The following is an 18,832-nucleotide window of genomic DNA, read 5'->3' as shown; positions in this document are numbered from 1 at the left end:
TTTGTCGCCTACTTTTACATTCAGTACATGTTGCAGACATTACAAGGCGGAGACCAGGTACAGTTATAACATCTGAAAGTTGCAACACCTTGAATCCCTCCAGTCAGGAACAAGATTCAGTGATTTCACTGGCACTGCACCTGCTCAGTGAGATCGTCTGCTCGCTGACGAAGAAGGAGCCACGTTTGAAACTTTCAGAGAAAGTTACCAGCAAAAGTGTGGTTTGGGGTAAGAAATGACTTTTTCGATCAAATTTACTTTTTCATAGACTGTTCTGAGCTCAGATGTCAAGAAAGTGTGACTCACAGGGCAAACCAGCAGTCCAGCTAGTTTCCGTTTGTTACGCCTTGTTACAACCATCTCTAACTAAAAGTTAACATACACATAAACCAGATAAGCTAGCCAATAAAGTGTTTTGTACACCTTTAGCTTGCTAGCTAGATTTGCATTTCGGGCTAACTCTGGCATATTTTCAGAAACGTTGTATATATGCACTTTCCCTGTCAAATAAAGTGATCAAATAAAATATGTATGGCTATTAATGTGCAAATTAAAGGTCAAATGTGCAGATTAAATGTGAAACGTTACATCGGTGGAAATGTGTTTGTTTGCAGGATGCCAAATTTCAGAAAGAGGAGGCAGACAGTCTTTAAGTAGTTGGTTTCCCATCTTCTGCCAAGTAATGTGGACAAAGGAAATCATAAGTTAAAGGGAAAAAAAGGACATTAATTGTTACAATAATGGTGAATGATATATTTTATCATCTTCTAAAATCGTCACTGGGTGGGGCCACTGTGTAAAAATCAATGTTGCAATCTGTATATCTCTTATAAAACCACTTAAATACACCATAACAGTTGAAGTTTATGAATATATCAAATTGGCTCCTCCAGTCTAAATGTTTTTTATTATTATTATTTCTTTGTGTTACACCTGTCCCTGGTCTCCCCTACTTGTTTCTTGAATGCACGTGACTCACTCAACCATCGGAGATGTTTTGAATGTTTTGAGGATGAAGAACATCTCGGTCACCGCTGGACTGACAGCCATCGGGGGAAACTCCTACCACTTACGCAGACGTGCAGCCCGGGCCCATGTGTGCGCCTCTGATAACACAATCTGCACGCTCAGGGCCGAATGTCTCGCAGGACGACGCAGACACACGCGAAGGAGGAGCGTGTGTCCCGGGGCCGTTTACCTCATCAGCGGGCGCAAATACGCAGGGAAAGAGCTCGACCGCGCACCACGCCTACAAAATCCTGGTGAATTGGGTGCCCTGAGGGAATATCAGAAACACAAAGTGGTGGGTGGCAGAGCGCAGTGTGACTTCAGCGGGCGCGATGGACGCGATGGACACATCAGACCTCAGCGCCACCTCCACTGCTGAGCCCAAGGTGCGCAGGGGCTTTGACCAAAAGTGAGTACATCTGGTTTGGTACGATTTCATTTACATCGTGTAGTCTGATGTTAGCACCGGCAGCACACTGGTTTTTGTGACACTAAGATAATAATTCTTCAACTTTTGTTGTTTATTCCAAGTTAAACTTTTTTTCAGTGTCATCAGTCACAACACCAGGCCAAGAGACATTCATTATTTTGTGTTATTAACTACTACGGCTACGGCACTCCATAATATCCACTTCTTCAATCCTCACCTGCCTCTGCACCCTGTCAGTAAATATTGTAATCAGCCAGACACTAGAAAACTATTTCCCTAGATTGATCTCAGAAGAAACACCCTCAGTTTGTCAGCTGCACCACCCTTTGAGAACAAGAGCTCACAGGTAAATTATTTACAGTGAAACCCCATAAATATGATCTGTCAGCCAGGGATGAGCCTGGCCCTCTGCTGCAGACAGGCCTCTCCTCCTCTGTCAGGGTGTCACTGATAAAGACGGGCAAGAAGTGACACAGGGAACCATGACCACGTGCATTTACTTTAAAAACACATAACAGATCCTTATTTTGTGTTGGTCTGTTTATTTTGTTGGCAGTCCAACAGTCGAAACAGTGGTGGAGATAGTTGAAGGTAATGATAACATCTCTACCCTCCACCCAGCTCCATGTCCGCTGTAGTGACTCACAGCAGAGGTGGAGATAAAATTAAAATGAGGTAAATGTAGATGAAGTTCCTTAATTAAAAAAATGAATAAATAATATAAAGTCTATGTATTGTGTATCCCCAGGCCCAAGAAAACTCTTTCTTTAAACAGCCACACTCCCCTGGTAATCTGGCTAACTGCACGGCTAACTGAGCTAACTAAGCTAACAAACTAATAGCAGCCAAAGTCATGGATGGACAAAGGGAACACAGTAAGCAGCCGTTAACAGTTACCCTTATATGCTGGCCCCAATTCTCAGTATTGCACCTTTAAAAAAACATAAACAGCTGATAAGCAGACAGCTGATGGGGTCTCCTGCGGCACACTTCACCTTAAAAGACCTTGTCCGGTCAAATCCACCACAGACATCTGCAGCAGCATGTGTGAGGTCTTGTACTCTGTCAAGTGTGTGTCCCTGGTCATGTATGTGCAGACTTCAGCTGTGTTTTTGTGTTCGATCACAGAGTGTTCGTCAACAGGAGTCTGACGCTGGAGAACATCAAGTGCTACGGCTTCGACATGGACTACACGATGGCGAGTATGTAACCGCAAAAGCGTTGTGTGTGTGACACGGGTAACCAAGTGGCGTTATGAGCCTGAAGTATGTTGTGGCTCCAGCTTGAATATTTTTCTTTTTATTGTTTTCTAAGGGTGTGTTTGGGTGTATGTGTTTGTTTGTAGTGTACAAGTCTCCTGACTACGAGAGCCTGGGCTTTGAGCTGATAAGAGACAGGATGGTGTCTGTTGGATACCCTCACGAGCTGCTGCGCTACACTTACGACCCCAGCTTCCCCACACGGTTAGTTCACACTCACCCTCTGTAACTAAGGATCCAGACACAGAAACAAGGGAAATTCAAGGGAAAGATTTTGTCCTATTATATATTTAATTTTCTTTGTGTGCTGGGGGAAAGTAAGTTTTTGCCAATGATGTTCTCAATAACCCACTTTACCCACAGACAACTTTTTATTTTCCTTAAAAAATGTGGGATGAACACCTTGAAATTAACCATCTTGTTTTCATATTTAATAAACAATAGTATCAAAATAAAAACAAGGGAATTAAAACAAAACCAAAAACAATGGTGTTGGAATTTTGGAAAATGTAAACATAAAGGCACACATTTATATTAAATAAGCTGAAAATTAACTTGAAATTAAAAAAATATTTTAAAAAAATGCTGAAATGAATGGTAAGTTAAAGGTGCAGTGTGCAGGATTATTATAGGCAGAAATGTAATATAATAATCATAATTATGTTGTCATTATCGTGTAATCACCTGAAACTAAGAACTGTGGTGTTTTTGTTACCTTAAAACGAGCCTTTTATATCTACAGAGGGCGCTGGTCCTCTTCCAGTGAGTCTGGCATGTTTCTACAGTAGCCCAGAATGGACTAACAAACACTGGCTCTAGTAAAGGGACCTCCACAGTTTAGTGGCCACTGTAAGGGTAGGGTGAAATGAGGGGTGTCCAGTTGGTTAGCAATCTGCAAAGTCACCACTGAAGTCCCAATAAATCATACCTGCAGTGGGAACTCATAGACAAACTGAAAATAACCCAAATCTAAAATGATTGCTGAATGTAACAATAAGTCACATGACAATATTACCAGCTGTATTGATGATTCATTGTTAATAGCAGTCTCAACATTTGGCACATGCTGTCTTGTTAGCTGAGTGTCAAATTTGAGATTGATTGCAGTTGATTAAAGTCGCGTGCTGCACAGGGTGTGGAGACTGACTCTTTTATTAGTAACTCCAAGCGGCTTGGGACATTCCCCTCCCAGCCAGTCAGGATGTGACAGGGTGCTTTTATGAACGCTTATGAGAGGTGGGGAACGTCACACCCTGGTGATTCAGATCCAAACACGCTGCAGATCCGAGAAACTCAGGAAACCCTAACCCTAACCCTAGTTACCACTAGCTAGCTAGCTCAGTTAGCCATGAAGCGAAGGTCCGAACTGGGAGCTCAAAGTGAAATAGAGCGGGCCAGGGCTAGCTCGTTAGCTGCTAATATCAGTGAATATCTGCAACACAGCACTTCAGTGTATTGTCAGAAGTCTCATTTCTGTTGATCATTTTGTTTTATGAAGCTTTATATATATTCTAAATTCTAAAGTTCTTTGCGCCTTTTAACAGTCTGCACATGTTAATGAGTTGAATTTCTTTCTGCCCCCTTCAGCGGTTTAGTGATCGACACCACATATGGAAACCTCCTGAAGGTGGATTCAAATGGGAATATTTTAATATGCAGTCACGGCTTCAGCTTCCTCAAAGGGTAAGGTCAAATACGCTACCAAAATGTTGCAACACACCTGTGAACTCTAGAGCTCAGGTAGGTTCGACAGGGACAGGAAATAAAGAAAAGACAAATCAGAGATAGATACAGTACAAAATTTGACTAGCAGCCTTTCCAGATGTAAACAGCTGCTCTGTTTGAAGATCTTCAGCAGTATTCTCTTTAGATTTTATTTTATAAAGAATATGTTTAGTGAAATATATTCCAAAGTTTAGATTTAGAACATAATTTTCTTTCCTGTTTTCTTTCTGCTGTGACTGACTGTATGTACTCGTGTTTGTGTTTCAATGCTACTTAATTATAACGACAACATGACGTCAGTTGAGGTCAGGCAGCTCAGTGTGATCTTAGTCGTTTGGTTTGCTTCTTATTGGCAGTCAGTCAGTTTGTATTCGTACATCTGTAACACTGACCTCTGTTCTGTTTGTGCTCCACAGGGAAGACATTCAAACATACTACCCCAACAAGTTCATCCAAAGAGGCGACACCGACCGTTTCTACATTCTTAACACTCTCTTCAATCTTTCAGGTATTAAATTCACCTGTAACATCATTAAAGATTTATGCTAATACCTCTTTTCAGCTAGTCAAAAATCCCACTTAAACACACTAAGATCTGGCTTTTGTGTGCAATGGGCATTTACACCTGGGTCAGCTGACTCTGCAGTAGACCCAGATTTTTATCACCTTTGCTCAGCTTGGTTTTGAACTAATTGTAAGACCCGGGTGAACAGGGTTAACCGGGTGAACCGGGTGAACACGCTACACTCCGTCCGAGCCTGGTAACTTCCAGTTTAATGTGCGGCTCTTATAAACCTGATGTGAAATGTGGCATCAGTAATGTACATCGTAACACTTAAAGTACACAGATTAAATTCACAGATGTGCTGCCTTGCCTGCGGGTAGTGGAAATAGGGAAAATACACAATTTTAGTGGATGTACCCATGTTTAAAAAACCTGGGTAGGCTCTCTCCCTCATATGCACATGATCATATGTTAAACACAGAAGAACTGAAGTAAACTAAGAAAGCATTATAGGTGTCTTTGAAATTTTAAAGTTAGATGAATATAACTTAAAAGTGTTGGCTGACCTGTTTCCGTGCACCCTGCAGAGACGTATCTCTACACCTGCCTTGTGGACTTCTTCACCAGATGCACCAGATACACAAAGTGAGTGGGTGCTCCTCCCATTTGTTAAACTGTTCCCTAACTTTTTTCCTCTCAGCTCTGAATTATTAGAATCAAACATTAAATGAACTGTCGGATAAACTTCATCACTCTTCCCTCCAGCCTCCCGACAGGTTACCAGCACGGCGACTTGTTCATGTCCTACAGAAGCATGTTCCAGGATGTTCGAGACGCAATGGACTTCATCCACGATACGGTGAATTAACAGATCAAAAGATGTAGAATCACATTATAATCATAGTTTTTTTTCTGTTGCGTGGTAACTCTTCTCCTGTGTGCTGTACAGGGAACCCTAAAAGAACGAACCATCAAGAATTTGGACAAATATGTTGTCAAAGATGTGAGTAAACTGGCACGATGATGCACCAAAATGTCTTTTAGCTTTCAGACAAAACAAGTGAATTGTTAAACAAATGTCCTCTACAGCCAAATCTCACTGTTCTCTTGACCCGGATTAAAGAGGTGGCAAAGGTCTTCCTCGCCACCAACAGCGACTATAGCTACACTGAGGTGAGCTTCTGAACAGGTGGAGATGATGATTGAACACTCTTAACAGCAAATTATGTGAAAATGGTTTTCTCTCCTCCTTCACCCAGGCCATTATGAAATACCTGCTTGAAAGTAATATTAAGGTAAGACAGGGTTTATGGTTTAAATATTCAATATTCAGTCCCTTTAGTTGAATCACATATTTTAACATTTAACATTTAACATTTCTCTTCGTTCCAGTCTGGAAAGCCCAAAGAGTCCTGGCGCTCCTTCTTCGACCTGGTCGTCGTGGACACCAGAAAGCCGCTGTTCTTTGCAGAGGGGACTGTGCTCAGACAGGTGGACACGGTACGACCAAGTCTGACACGACGAAGACTCATGTGTTCACGTTGATCCGCTGCAGTTTCAGTGATATGTTTCATCTGTTTCGGTCACAGGACACGGGAAAGCTCCGGATCGGGACGTACACAGGAGACCTCGCACATGGAACCGTTTACTCTGGAGGTAACATTCTTTTATTCATTGTTGTGTTGTTCAGTATTGTCACGTAGTATTTACAGAACCAATGAATTAGAACTGAGCGAGGAACAGCAACTTTTTTACTACCAATAAAAAGAGGTGTAGTTATTTAATCTATTTTGACCATTGGGTATGTTGACATACACTGATTATATCCTGACAGAGAGTCTGGAGGATACAGTGCAGAAACTCTGATTTGACTCCTACAGGCTTATTGTTTGAGTTTGGTGGTAATTTCAGTGAAGATTTGCAGCAAGAAGTATGGAAGCAAGACATTCTTATAAACAACTGAATACGTTACTGTAACTTGTTATTGTAATAACACTCAATCCATAGTTCATCTGTGCTCCAGTAATTTTTTAAATCACTATTTCATTCTATTTCATTTGCTTGATTTTTTAAATTGTTGTGCAGATTTGTGTTGTTTTTAATTTTACAATTAAATTTGTGATTTTGTCATTTACATTAAATAAACTATAACTAATTTTATTACATAAAGTGGAGTATGTATATACAGACACACAAAGTTTGAGTGTAGGAGACCCCTTGTTTTTATTTTTCCTGTTTGGAATTTTAACAATGTTAAATCCACCTTTTTCGCTCAACTGGAGTTTTAGATCCAAAAATTACCAAACAAATTACAGGTTTTCTTCTTTTAATTTTACATTTTAATTTTGGTTTGTAATTTGTAAACTATAAGATGAAAAATACTTTTATGTTTTCAGTGCAACATTTTAAATGACCACAAACTACATAGAAGATGATGGTTGAAAAATTTTAGATATGTCTGTGCTATAAATTCACAGGTTCAACATTAACTCGGCTTTTCAGCAGTGGTTAAATTTCATGATTAGAGGCTCAAAACAATGATTACGACCTGTTTGCTTCCATACTCTTGCGTTTCTATGTGTGCTTGTGATGTGGATGCATTTCTCTATTGTTAATATCTAATCCCTCTTCCATGTTAGCCTCTGTAATATCTTGAATAAACGTCCTGTTGCAGGATCTTCAGACATCGTCTGCGACCTGCTGAAAGTCAAAGGTATGGACATCCTCTACGTCGGCGATCACATCTTTGGTGACATCCTCAAATCAAAGAAACGTCAGGGCTGGAAGACCTTTCTGGTTGTGCCGGAGCTCACCAAGGAGCTGCAGGTGTGGGAGGATAAGAAAAGTAAGAAGAAGTGGACAACATCGGCTCTTGTATTGATCGTTTCGTAATTTTCAAATTCTTCATGATTTTCTTGTTTTTTGCAGGTTTATTTGAGGAGCTTAAACATCTCGACATCTTCTTAGCTGAGCTGTACAAGTGAGTTGACATACTCAACACTCAACATGTTCATAAAGTTTATATACAGCCAGTTTATAGTGAGCAATCGTAATTTAGAAGGTTGTTACATCATTAGTAAAGGAATTAGTTGAGTCCATGTCAAGTTTGCTTTCAGTGATTTGCAAATTATAATATCTTGCAGTGCACGTGAAAATGTTCAGTCACATGTTAATGATAAACAAATGTGTTTTCAGTGACATTGTTGGAATGACTTAACATTTTACTGTTTACTTTTTACAAGAACTATGACGCAGTGACATGAAGCGCTGGAGAGATTGTTGACTGTTTTCTGTGTTTGCTGTCTGAAGGCACATGGACAGCGGCAGTAAAGAGTGTCCCGACATCAGCAACATTCAGATGAGAATGAATGTGAGTGCCACAGATCAAAACACAACTTTACCACAATGGAAATGGTTGCACCGTACCGCTAAAGAAGTTGCTGTTACATTAAAGGATTTTTAAAGAATCTTGATGCTGGAAACACACAACACACATCTACACTGCCATTACAAAGTCTATAACATGTTGTTATTACTGTGGTGTGAGTTGAAGTGATGGGCAGTGTGCAGGATTCTTTCAAGACTAGAATGATAATAGTTAGAATAATAAAAGTTTTTAGAATGCAGCAGAAACCACAAACACGATGTCTGCACAGCTGAGCTGGTTGTTTTTCAGGTGTTTTTCATGCTCTGTCACGCTCTGTCCAGGTTTTTTTGCTGACGTGGTTGTTGTTTGTGTTGGCAGGTACTGACCTACAGAATGGACAAGTCCTACGGCCAGATGGGAAGCCTCCTGCGCAGCGGCTCCAGACAGACGCTGTTCGCAAGCCAGCTGATGCGTTATGCAGATCTCTACTCGTCCACCTGCCTCAACCTGCTGCACTACCCCTTTAATTACCTCTTCATGGCTCCCCCAGTCCTGGTCAGTCCTCTGTCTCACCCTTGCACCTGGACAGAATACAACCTTTCCCCTTGATGGCTGCTCTTCACCTCACTCTCTCTCGTGAACTCTTTCAGATGCCGCACGAGGCGATGTCTCAAAACTCAGCCGAGTTTGCTACGTCAGATCTCGCTGTCAAAAACAATATTGTCACGATGAATAGAAACTAAAGGTATTGTCGTCATGATGCAGTGTTTGTTTTACTCATTCTTTCCCGAATTTATTTAAGAGTCTACTAACATTTCTCTCTGTTGCAGTGCTGAAGACATCTGGCCGAGACGTTTCAGAGGAAGAGGGAGGTGTGAAGATGTTTCCGAGGAATCCTCTCATGTGTCATATGGACAGTTCTCACCGACAGGTGACAGTTTACACCTGAGCTTTATTAAAAACTTTGCCGCAAGCATGATGTGCCTCTTTTACAAGATGGTGTTGCTCTATCTACTGGATTTGAAGTGCTACAATATGTACTAAACCATTAACTGATGCATGAGGTTCAAAGCAAACACACTCAGGGTTACTGTATATATGAGTGCAGGTCTTTCATAATTTCTTGTTACATGTCAGGTTGGTATTGTGTTTTTATAAGATGTAACTTTATTTATTTGTTTGTGCAACTTCTGTTTCATTTCAATAAATAATTAGAATGATTTGTACTCATTGTTTTTATTTAGAAATACTTTTTTTTTTGGTCATATGTGAGCAGATTGTAACCTGACGTGAAACAAATTTGACCTTCTCCGTCTCTCTCTCTGTTGCCTACACAAGCCTGTGGATGAGCTGTCTCACTTGTTTAATGCTGCTGGACCGTAGATTTCCTTTTGTAAACGACTCAGATTTTCCACAGCAGTCCAAAATACTTGACTTCATACATGGTCTCGAATGCCTGGTCTCAGTGCCTCTCTCTGCTCCACTAACAGAGAGAAACAGTACCTACTGTTGGTCGCAAACATAGACAGAAGTTCCACAGAGCCCCTTTATGAACAACTTACTGTGTCTAAAGGTGTGTGTGCGGCATCAGAGGATCTCAGTTAATGTTAAAGGACGTGCTCACCAGGGTTGGGAGGATTAAACTCTAGAACTACAGTCATTATCTACACATCCATCATGACACTGGTAACTATAATATAGTGGCAGTAATACTTTGCCGAGAAAAAAGAAAAGGAAGGGTTAAAACAAAAACTTGTTAATATTCAAATGATGTTTGCAATTATACTTTGAAAACCAGACACCTAAATCACACTTTTGTGTCTGATTTAACATGCCATCTGTGTTGTTACGTCTCGTTAGTTAATTTAGTGTATAACTGTGTTTGTTCACTGTCTAATAATGAACATATCATCACTAGTTTTTGCGCTGTATTAGTGTACATGTGTAAGTTGTCTTCTTGCATGTTGTGGACATGTCAGAGCCGAAGGTTTCCACGGAAGGAAAAGTCTGATATTTCAGAAATCAGAAAATGTTGTCAACCAACATAAAAAAAGAAGATGTGTAAATCAGGCTATGACTAAAACATGTGCAAACCCCTTGGTAATACCCTTCAGAACATAGATAGGAATAACAATGGACCAAGTGCTGCTGAAGTAGAGATGTCAGGCTCAGAGTTTGATAAAATACTATTTTTGTGAATACTATCTTTAAATATATGTATTTTAAGATTGTAAGAGTGAAAGTGTTTAATTTCTGTCAGACATCACCATGAAGCCTCCCAGTTTTTGTCTGTATCAAAGGTTTTTGGATATTTTATGTATAAATATGTGAATGATGGTGTTCATCTGAACCACAATAAACACCTAAAAGTGTCTTTTGATTTTATTTTCACTGATCTGACAGAAATCATGGAGGCAAAACTTCCCAGAATGCTAACATTTACCAGTGCATGAAAACATATGGCGTCTTCCTCACATGCATAAATGTGTGCAAATTCAACTTTGTCCAGCAGATGGCGACACAGTACGAAAATCTGAAAACACCATCAGAGGAATCAGAATAATGGAAGACCTGATGTTGCAACTCTTCTAAAACACACCAAAATGGTTTCACCTTATGTTTGGCGGCCTCAGACGTCCACTTTCTCTGTGCGGTGTTGCTACGGCTAAATGTAACCAACACGCAGACAAAACCACACCGGTGTAAAGTTCATATTCTCCTGTGGGCCACTAATCCGAACAATAAAAGAGAGAAATCATCCCTTGATCGGGCAGTTAAGAGAAATGAAAGGCGTGCTCTCATCAAAGCGAGGTAATTGGTTCCTGCAGGGTACGGCGGGGGGGCGGGGGGCGATCTCGTGAGCCTTCATGGGAAAATGGCTGCCTCAATGACAGAGCAAAGGCGCTGAGTCAAGGGTTTGTAGAGGGGCTGCTGCAGAACCGCTGAGTTCTTCTCTCTGAGCGCGTACTGTGGTGGATATGAAGCCTTTTGTCTGTCTGATTCACTTCAGCTGCTCTGTGAAAACAGGTCTGTGGACAGCCAGGGTGGTGAAATGACAAGTATGGGGTGAGTGCTCGAGTCACGGAGGACGAGCAGCCTCAGGAAAAAACACTTCTTGTAGAATATGTGATCCATTTAACCTTCGCTGAGCAGTCAGTTTTTGAAAAAAGACATGAATTCTGATTTTTGATGGGGGGTTTTTTTGTGTGCATCCATTCTTAAAGGAACCTTTGGCTCTAAATCTCAATATGTAATGCTCTTTGTTGCTCTGAAAAACCATTCAATGTGTTGCCTGACCTACTGACTGACCGGCTGCCCTGCTGGATGGACAGATAGATAGATGGATGAGGAAGCTGGTGGGGGGATGAGGAGCACGACACAGGGTTGGTGGGTGGGTGGGTGGATGAATCGGGGGGAAGGGTTGGGGAAGGTCGGTGAGGTCAAGGCAGGCAGGGTCCACCCCTCTTCACCTATTGGCCAGAGCGGCCGACGAGTCCCTCAGCAGCTTTGAAGCCCCGAAGTGAACTGAATTCCACCACGGCCATGGGGATTGTAGCATGTCATTTGTAAGAAATTTTGGCGAGATGGTCCTAAAAATGGAGAGGTTGGCCCACGCTCGGAATGCAGGGGTTTTGTATTTAGAGGTGCTCGCCGGGTCCTTGCCTATTGATCCTGAAATTACAGACAGGCAGGTGAGGGGGCTGCCTCAATTAACCAGAAACTGCTGCAGAAATCAGCTTTGGTTTTAATTTGGAGGGGGGAAAAAACGAAAACTTCTTTTCCTTTTGATCAGCAAGTCAAAGTGTGGCTTGTGGGCCTGAGTTGGCTCACTGTAAGGTTGAATTTGGCCAGTTTGATGCTCCTTGTAAAAAAGAAATGTAAAACACAAGTCAGGTAAATGTTTGACACCATTTTGCATCTTAAAAAACACAATTCAGTTCATGTTAGCTGTTGCCTGTAGCCTGTTATTCAGTTTCAGATTCGTCCCTCCAAGTTGAAAAAGTTTGACGGAATGCTAAAGGCAGGAATTTGTAGGACGTGTAATATTGAGTAACTGAAACGGCACATGAAATACACAATAAAAGCATTGATCCTGTGTGCACTTACTTCCCCTTCCTTTAATTTGTGTCAGCTATTTAAAAGCCATGATGTGCAGCTGAACAGAGTTCAGACACAGAACAAAATTTTATTTTAAGTTCAAAAAGTGTATAAATGTTTCCAAAAATGGCTGAAATGTGGGGGAAAGAAGCGCAGCAGCTCAGCTTCTCTTAGCTCTGCCTCTTACCTGATAAACCAAGAGAGGCCGAACAAAGTTTTGTTGTGTGAGCATGACGACAATAAAAATAAAACCTGACATTCGCGAAATGACGCAAATATGCCAATTTGAAGAAATGTGGCAGCCGCAGAGAGACATCCTCTACAGAGAGCTGAAACCAGCCATTAAAACAATATATATGACGGTGTCAGACAGAGTGGAATAAGACCTTAAAGCTATAAAAAGGAAAAGGGAAAAGTGCATGTTTCAGGGATTGACTGCACACCCAGGATCGTGTACTTGTGCGGCACATCAAACGCAGTACAGTGATTTCACCTCTTTCACAGACTAACTGGTGAATAAATAACCAGGAGAAGCTCGTAATAAATTTCAGACTCAGTAGCACATGCAGTCAGCCGGTGCAGCTCATTTGAAAAGTGCTGGTATTTATTGGCCCCTGTTAATGGCACAGAGGTCCCGTCCTACTCCTCCTCCTCCTCCTCTTCTTCTTCTTCTTCTTCTTCTTCTACTACTTCTTCTTCCTCTTCTTCTTCTTCTTCTTCTTCTTCTTCTGCTCCTGCTCTTCTCTTCTAACCAGGCATTCCAGGCTTGTTTAAATAAGGCCTGCCTGCCTGCCTGCCTGGGCGCGGGTGGATTCCCCTCTGGCCCTTTGCCCTTTGACCTAAAGTGCATTCCGTATGTAAAGTGAGGAATTCCTCTGAAGTTCAGTTAATGGGGGTGAGTTTTTTTTCATCCTTTGGAGTCTGCACTCGCCCCCGTGGAAGTGGAAAAACAACCTCGATGTACACTTATCAGGCGGCAGAGAGGTACGGATGAGGCCCGTTGTTTATCGGTTGGCGGTGGAGGATCGATGTCCGTCGCCCACCACGCGGCTCTGGGGCTTCAATGAACTTCTGTAATAATCCTCTTGGATCATGACTAATTGATTTAATGGAGGATATTGTGGAGTGGAAGTGAGGAAGTGGAGGTCCTGTGGTTCTTCCGCTGGTTGTTGGTGGAGGATAATGAGGCTGTAATATTAATAAAATAGATCCCTGGTGTACATGAAGTCAAAGAGTTTTAACGAGGGGAGTTTTATTACTGTGAACTGAGGGTTTGAGGAGAGAAGATGTTGTGTGTTGTACGGATCTTTAAAGCCCTTCGAGGCAAATGCATGAGTTGTGATTGGGACTGTGGAGATAAATCTGACTTGACATGTGAAGAGGACATGTGCAGAGGGTTTTTTTCTCCATTTTGCAGGAGACACCAGGCACTTATTCTGTCATCCACTCACCGTGTGGACGAAGCAGTGAATTTCCAATTCAGTTTAAGGGACAGCAAAATACACGATTAAAAGTACAACAAGTGCTACAATTTGAACTGTTTTCCTGACCTGGTCATGATTTGAAGCTTTTTGTTTTGTGGACAGTAGCTTCACCTCCAGCAGGACAAACAGCAACTGTAAATCTAACTGTTGTTTTTCCCTTATTTTCACATTTTCTTTATTTTAAGTGTAAGGTCTGGACTGAATTTATGAAAAGCATTATGAGAGAACTAATAACTATATAAATAAAAGTGACTTTTTCAGACCTCATTTAAACACAATATCTAGAAAAAGTAGTGGATTGATAACCTTTCCTTTTGCCACAGACTGGGCTTGTACTGTCAGGGAAGAATTCAAACTATGGAGACGACCATCAGGCATTTCTACGACACCACAAAGGAAATATTTCATGTTTAACATGTTTCTTGGGCGATGTATGAACAAACTTATGTTCCAAAAAGTCATCCTGGGACGACAAAATCTACAGGATGTTTTCTTTTATAGTCATGTTTCACGTTTGACACCCTGTTTGACCCTTTCATGAACAAACTCCATCAAAAGGTCTGGAAGTAATGATTATTTTAATGTTCAATTCATCTGTTGATCACTGGTGATTTGGTCTGTAAAATGCAGATCAGTGTTTTCTAAATCCCGAAGATGATGTCATTAAATGTGTTGTTTTCAAAACTTTGTTTGAGTTTGTTTTTTTTAAAGTGTGTGCAAATTTCAGTCTGTTTTTTGTTGTTGTTGTTGTTGTTGTTGTTGTTGTTTGTTTTGATTTGTCCTCATCTTATAAAACTTTTGTTTTTCCTATGGTAGCGACATCTTGTCTGTTAATGTAGAACTGAACATTGAATTTAAAGAAAATGCCTTGTTTTTTCCACAAGTCAAAGACATTCAATTTAATGTCACAGAGAAGTCAAAAAAACAACAAATATTCACAATTAAGATGCTGGAATCAGACAATTTGTCCCTCCTGTTCTTCAGAAATGACTCAAACCGATTGGTGGTTATTTTGATAGTTTCTAGCTAATTGATTGGTCATTCCAGCTCTACTCCAAAAACAGGTTAACACTTTATAATACCCATCATAGATAAACGGTAAATTTATAGTTAAAGGAGTTCCATGTAATTTTGGAAAAGTCACATTTACAATTAAAAAAAAACTTTACATAACTGAACAAACAAGCTGTCCTCAGAGGGAAACCCGTTTCCCAGAAAAGTGTTTGAAGCCAGAGAGGCGGTGACTCAGCCGGGCCCTGCAAAAACAAGCACGGCAAATACTAAATATAAAATTGCGTTGTCCTGTGAGGACAGTTTGTTTAATCCGTTTATTCTGTCGTTGAAACCAGTTGTAGATTTCGTTTTTCATTGTCTGATTAAAAATGTCCTCACCAAACCTTTAGTTGAACTTTAGCTAATAGTTTCTTCGCTGTTAACAAACACAATTTGCTTTATAAACCGTTTATCCAGCAGCTGTTTATTTGTAAGTGGTTAATAAATGATGTGCAGGTCATCTTTAAACATGTAATTGCTGCAGCTGATGTTTAGAAAACCTTTGCAGTTGCCTAGTAAATGGTTTATAAAGCATTTTCATTGTTTGTTAACAGTCTGATAACTATAAACTACAGTTTGATTAACTAGAAATTCACCACCTGTTAATGACAGTTTTACAAAGTGTTAAAAACAACAGAAATCCAAACAGACTTCTCAGAGATTTCGAAGGGGTTGTGCAGCGTTTAAACTCCTTTCAACACCACTCACAGACACTGAGCGTGTGAGAGTATGTTTTATATATGATCAATTAATTAAAGAGTTAAAGAGGTTCTGTGTCAGTTATTAATTTCTGTAGGCACGTTTCAACAGCTCACAGATCCTTTTCTCGTACAGTCTGTGAGAGGCGCGAAGGACCCGACGGACAAAGCACTCCTACTGGTTCTCTCAGCTGCTGGAAATGGCCTGGGGTCTACTGGGTTAAAGGTAAAGAAGGAAATAAGCGTGTTGTTTAGTGACACATGCGGCTCTGTGATCCTCCCTCCTCACATTCGGGTCGAAATCGGGCACGAGGGAGGACGGAGCCGAGCTCCTGGGCAGCAGGGGTTCATCAGAAGATGGATCCATGGGTCGAGGTTCCTCTGCTGTTGTGCTTTAGGAGCCCTGTGTACTGTTGGAGACGCTGTAAAAAGGCTGTGCCACCCACACAGCTGGAATGTCATGCATGCAGTCCATAGAGTCTGTTTCAAGAGGGAGGCAGAGGGGGGAGGAGGTGGAGGGGAGGAGGGGGGAGGGAGGGGGGGACCCTCTTTGGAAGACACAGGGTGCACAGGGGCTCGCTGCTCGAGGTGGGGTCCACCACCACTTCTACTACTTCATGAAAAAGATGAAGCACAAAACTCACTTCCCGCCCAACCAGAGCCCCCCCTCTCCCCACCAAAAAAACTTCTCCATTAAGCTTTTTTTTTTTTTTTCCTCTCCTTTTGGTGGGAAATTATCAATGACGATCCATCACGGTTTGTTTGGTCTTTCGGCCGATGAGAGGAGAGGGGAAATGTGTGGAGAGAGACGTGAGACGGAGGGATGGGGGTTGGGAGAGGTTAAAGGGCAGAGGAAGAAAGGAGGTACATTTTCGGAGGATGGGAGGTTGGAAAAAAAAACAGAGGGAACAATAACTCCCATGTTTAAAAGGCTTTTCTCAGCCCCCATGACACCTCACACAGGCAGCAGCAGCAGCAGCAGTTTAAAGTCAGGGAGTGGTGCATGCTTTGTGGCACTTTCCCCCTCAGGCTCATTTCAACAAGAAACATTTTTCCAAAACGTGAAACTAAAAAGAATTCTCACTGGCCTCGTCTCTTTTTGTCTGCTTATCAACTAAGCTGAAATAGTCTTTACCTTCTGCATTTAAACACACAATTAAAACCTGATCAAACACACCAAGCTGCCATTTTCTTTGTCTTGTGAAAGGACATTTAAAAAAAAAAAAAAACTTAAAAAAATGGAAACAAACGGGAAAATGTGTGAACAAGCAGCTGAAACATAATTGTTTAATTACAGTTCTATATAAAAAAAAAAGAACCCAAAGAAATGAGCTGATTTGGTGGGATTTAATTAGTTCTTTATGTTACATGACTTTATATAAAGTTGACTAAAAAGGCTTAATATCACAATCAGACACCACAAGATTTGTTTTAGTTCTTATATTAATTCATGTTCAGATTGGAGGCCTGTTTGCAACATTTTCACTAACAGTAAATTAACTTTACTTCCATTCCTTCCTAATCAATTACTCTATCAACACATGGTTTGAATTTAAAACTTAACAGTTTGGTGGTTTGATTTTTTTTTTCTATTTAATTTTATTTTTGGGGGGTAAATTAGATAAAAATAAGCCAAATGTGGTGTTCAGCTCTGGAAACACGTGTGTGAAACAACCATGTGAAATTGCTGAAGTGTCTGTTCGATGGGGATTTCAGCCACATTTTGGGATTAATGATCAGATTTTCTCGCTTTTCGATGTCAATTAATTTCTAGCTATTTGGTGGCAGTGCGGTTTTCCTTATTTGGAGGATGAAAAACATTCAGTTTGAATTAAACGCGAGGTTTAACAGGAGCACACACGCAAGGACAAAAACAGAAATAACAAAAGACTAAAACATATCTGTAAATTAGACCAAGGAAAAATGGAACAATGACCTCTTATTGTCCTTCAATCGGGGGATGTTTTATTTGTAAATGTAAATATATAATTGTTTTGACATTTTACATTTACATTTTACACAAATTTGTTGAAGAATCTTAACATCCCCCTATTCCACTGCAGAAAAACTAACATCTTTTAGTTGGTTTTATTGGTTTTATTGAGTTTCCTCTGTTTCAGAGCTGCAAAAACATTTAAACAACTGGTCATTTCAGCAAATCAATTACTCAGAACACACATTGGTTGTGTTGCCTCTTCCACAGTGGAATGATTTTAACAAACAAAGTGTCTGAGGGAAGAAACTAAAGCAACTCAGCACCTTTAAACCCTTTTAAAACTCCTTTTAATCTACATTTAAAAGGTTTATAAGGAAATTGTGAATTAGCTCCTGATAGATGTCGACTCATTTTTATTCTCAGTTAAATCTATAAGCCAAATCCTGAATTACTAAGTCATTACACTAATATGATGGTTTTTTTTTTAATTGCTCCATCTCAGAAATTAATCTCAGTTCATGTGCTGGAAAAAAAACAAAAAACAAAAAACAGCTGCATCTTTTCTTTATTCTCACGTGATCTGGATTCATCCTCTCCCACAGCAGGAGCACCTGATTGTGCTTGTAGCTTCTCTGAGCAGATAAATAATTACCAGCAGTGTGTTGGAGAGTTCACCGCGTGTGTTTTAAGACTGGTTTAAAATAAAACACTCTCATGAAGGGATGGAAGTCTGACTTGTTTCCCTCTCTGCTCTCTGCTGTGAATTTAGAATTTATAAATGAACAGACAACCTTTATGTGTGTGTGTGTGTGTGTGTGTGTGTGTGTGTGTGTGTGTGTGTGTGTGTGTGTGTGTGTGTGTGTGTGTGTTTTGCGTCATCAGTCATAAAGTCAGTCAGAAAAAAAAAAAAAAAAATCAGATGGAATAAACAAAATGTCTGATGAAGCAGTGCCACACACTGTGACAGTGAGAGGCAGAGGGGGCATCATCACTGCTCCAGACCTTCACCGGATCCATCATGCCATGCCCCGCCTTACATCAAACTTTTTTTCCCCCCTTTTTTTTTTTTGCCGACTGGCTGCACAATCAGATCCCTTCTGAGTGGGCTGGAGTCGGGTGGGTTGTGAGGGGAGTAGAAAGTGGGCCCTCTCCCACTGGATAATGCCATTATTTCAGCTCCTCTGGTCAGGAATGCCAGATTTCACAGCCCGCTACTCCTCTCTGTGCGTCAATCAAAGCTTCGCGAGGGGCCGAGGCGCCCACCGGGTC

The 18,832-nt window shown here is 40.9% G+C and overlaps 1 protein-coding gene across 1 annotated transcript; it reads left to right on the top strand.

Annotated features, from left to right (window-relative positions):
* The first annotated feature begins 701 nt into the window (after window positions 1-701).
* On the top strand, window positions 702-9,514 carry nt5c2l1 (5'-nucleotidase, cytosolic II, like 1). Its single transcript, XM_037118275.1, has 18 exons — window positions 702-1,417; window positions 2,567-2,640; window positions 2,784-2,901; window positions 4,285-4,380; window positions 4,839-4,930; window positions 5,515-5,572; window positions 5,693-5,786; window positions 5,877-5,930; window positions 6,017-6,100; window positions 6,187-6,222; window positions 6,320-6,427; window positions 6,517-6,583; window positions 7,602-7,772; window positions 7,856-7,907; window positions 8,237-8,297; window positions 8,673-8,849; window positions 8,945-9,039; window positions 9,125-9,514. Exons 1-17 carry the CDS (start codon window positions 1,341-1,343, stop codon window positions 9,035-9,037), a joined length of 1,512 nt encoding a protein of 503 aa, XP_036974170.1. The 5' UTR covers window positions 702-1,340; the 3' UTR covers window positions 9,038-9,039; window positions 9,125-9,514.
* Window positions 9,515-18,832: the final 9,318 nt, after the last annotated feature.

This window comes from Acanthopagrus latus, chromosome 12 (assembly GCF_904848185.1).
Source record: "Acanthopagrus latus isolate v.2019 chromosome 12, fAcaLat1.1, whole genome shotgun sequence".
NCBI lineage: Eukaryota > Metazoa > Chordata > Actinopteri > Spariformes > Sparidae > Acanthopagrus > Acanthopagrus latus.
This window is presented reverse-complemented; position numbering and strand designations above follow the sequence as displayed.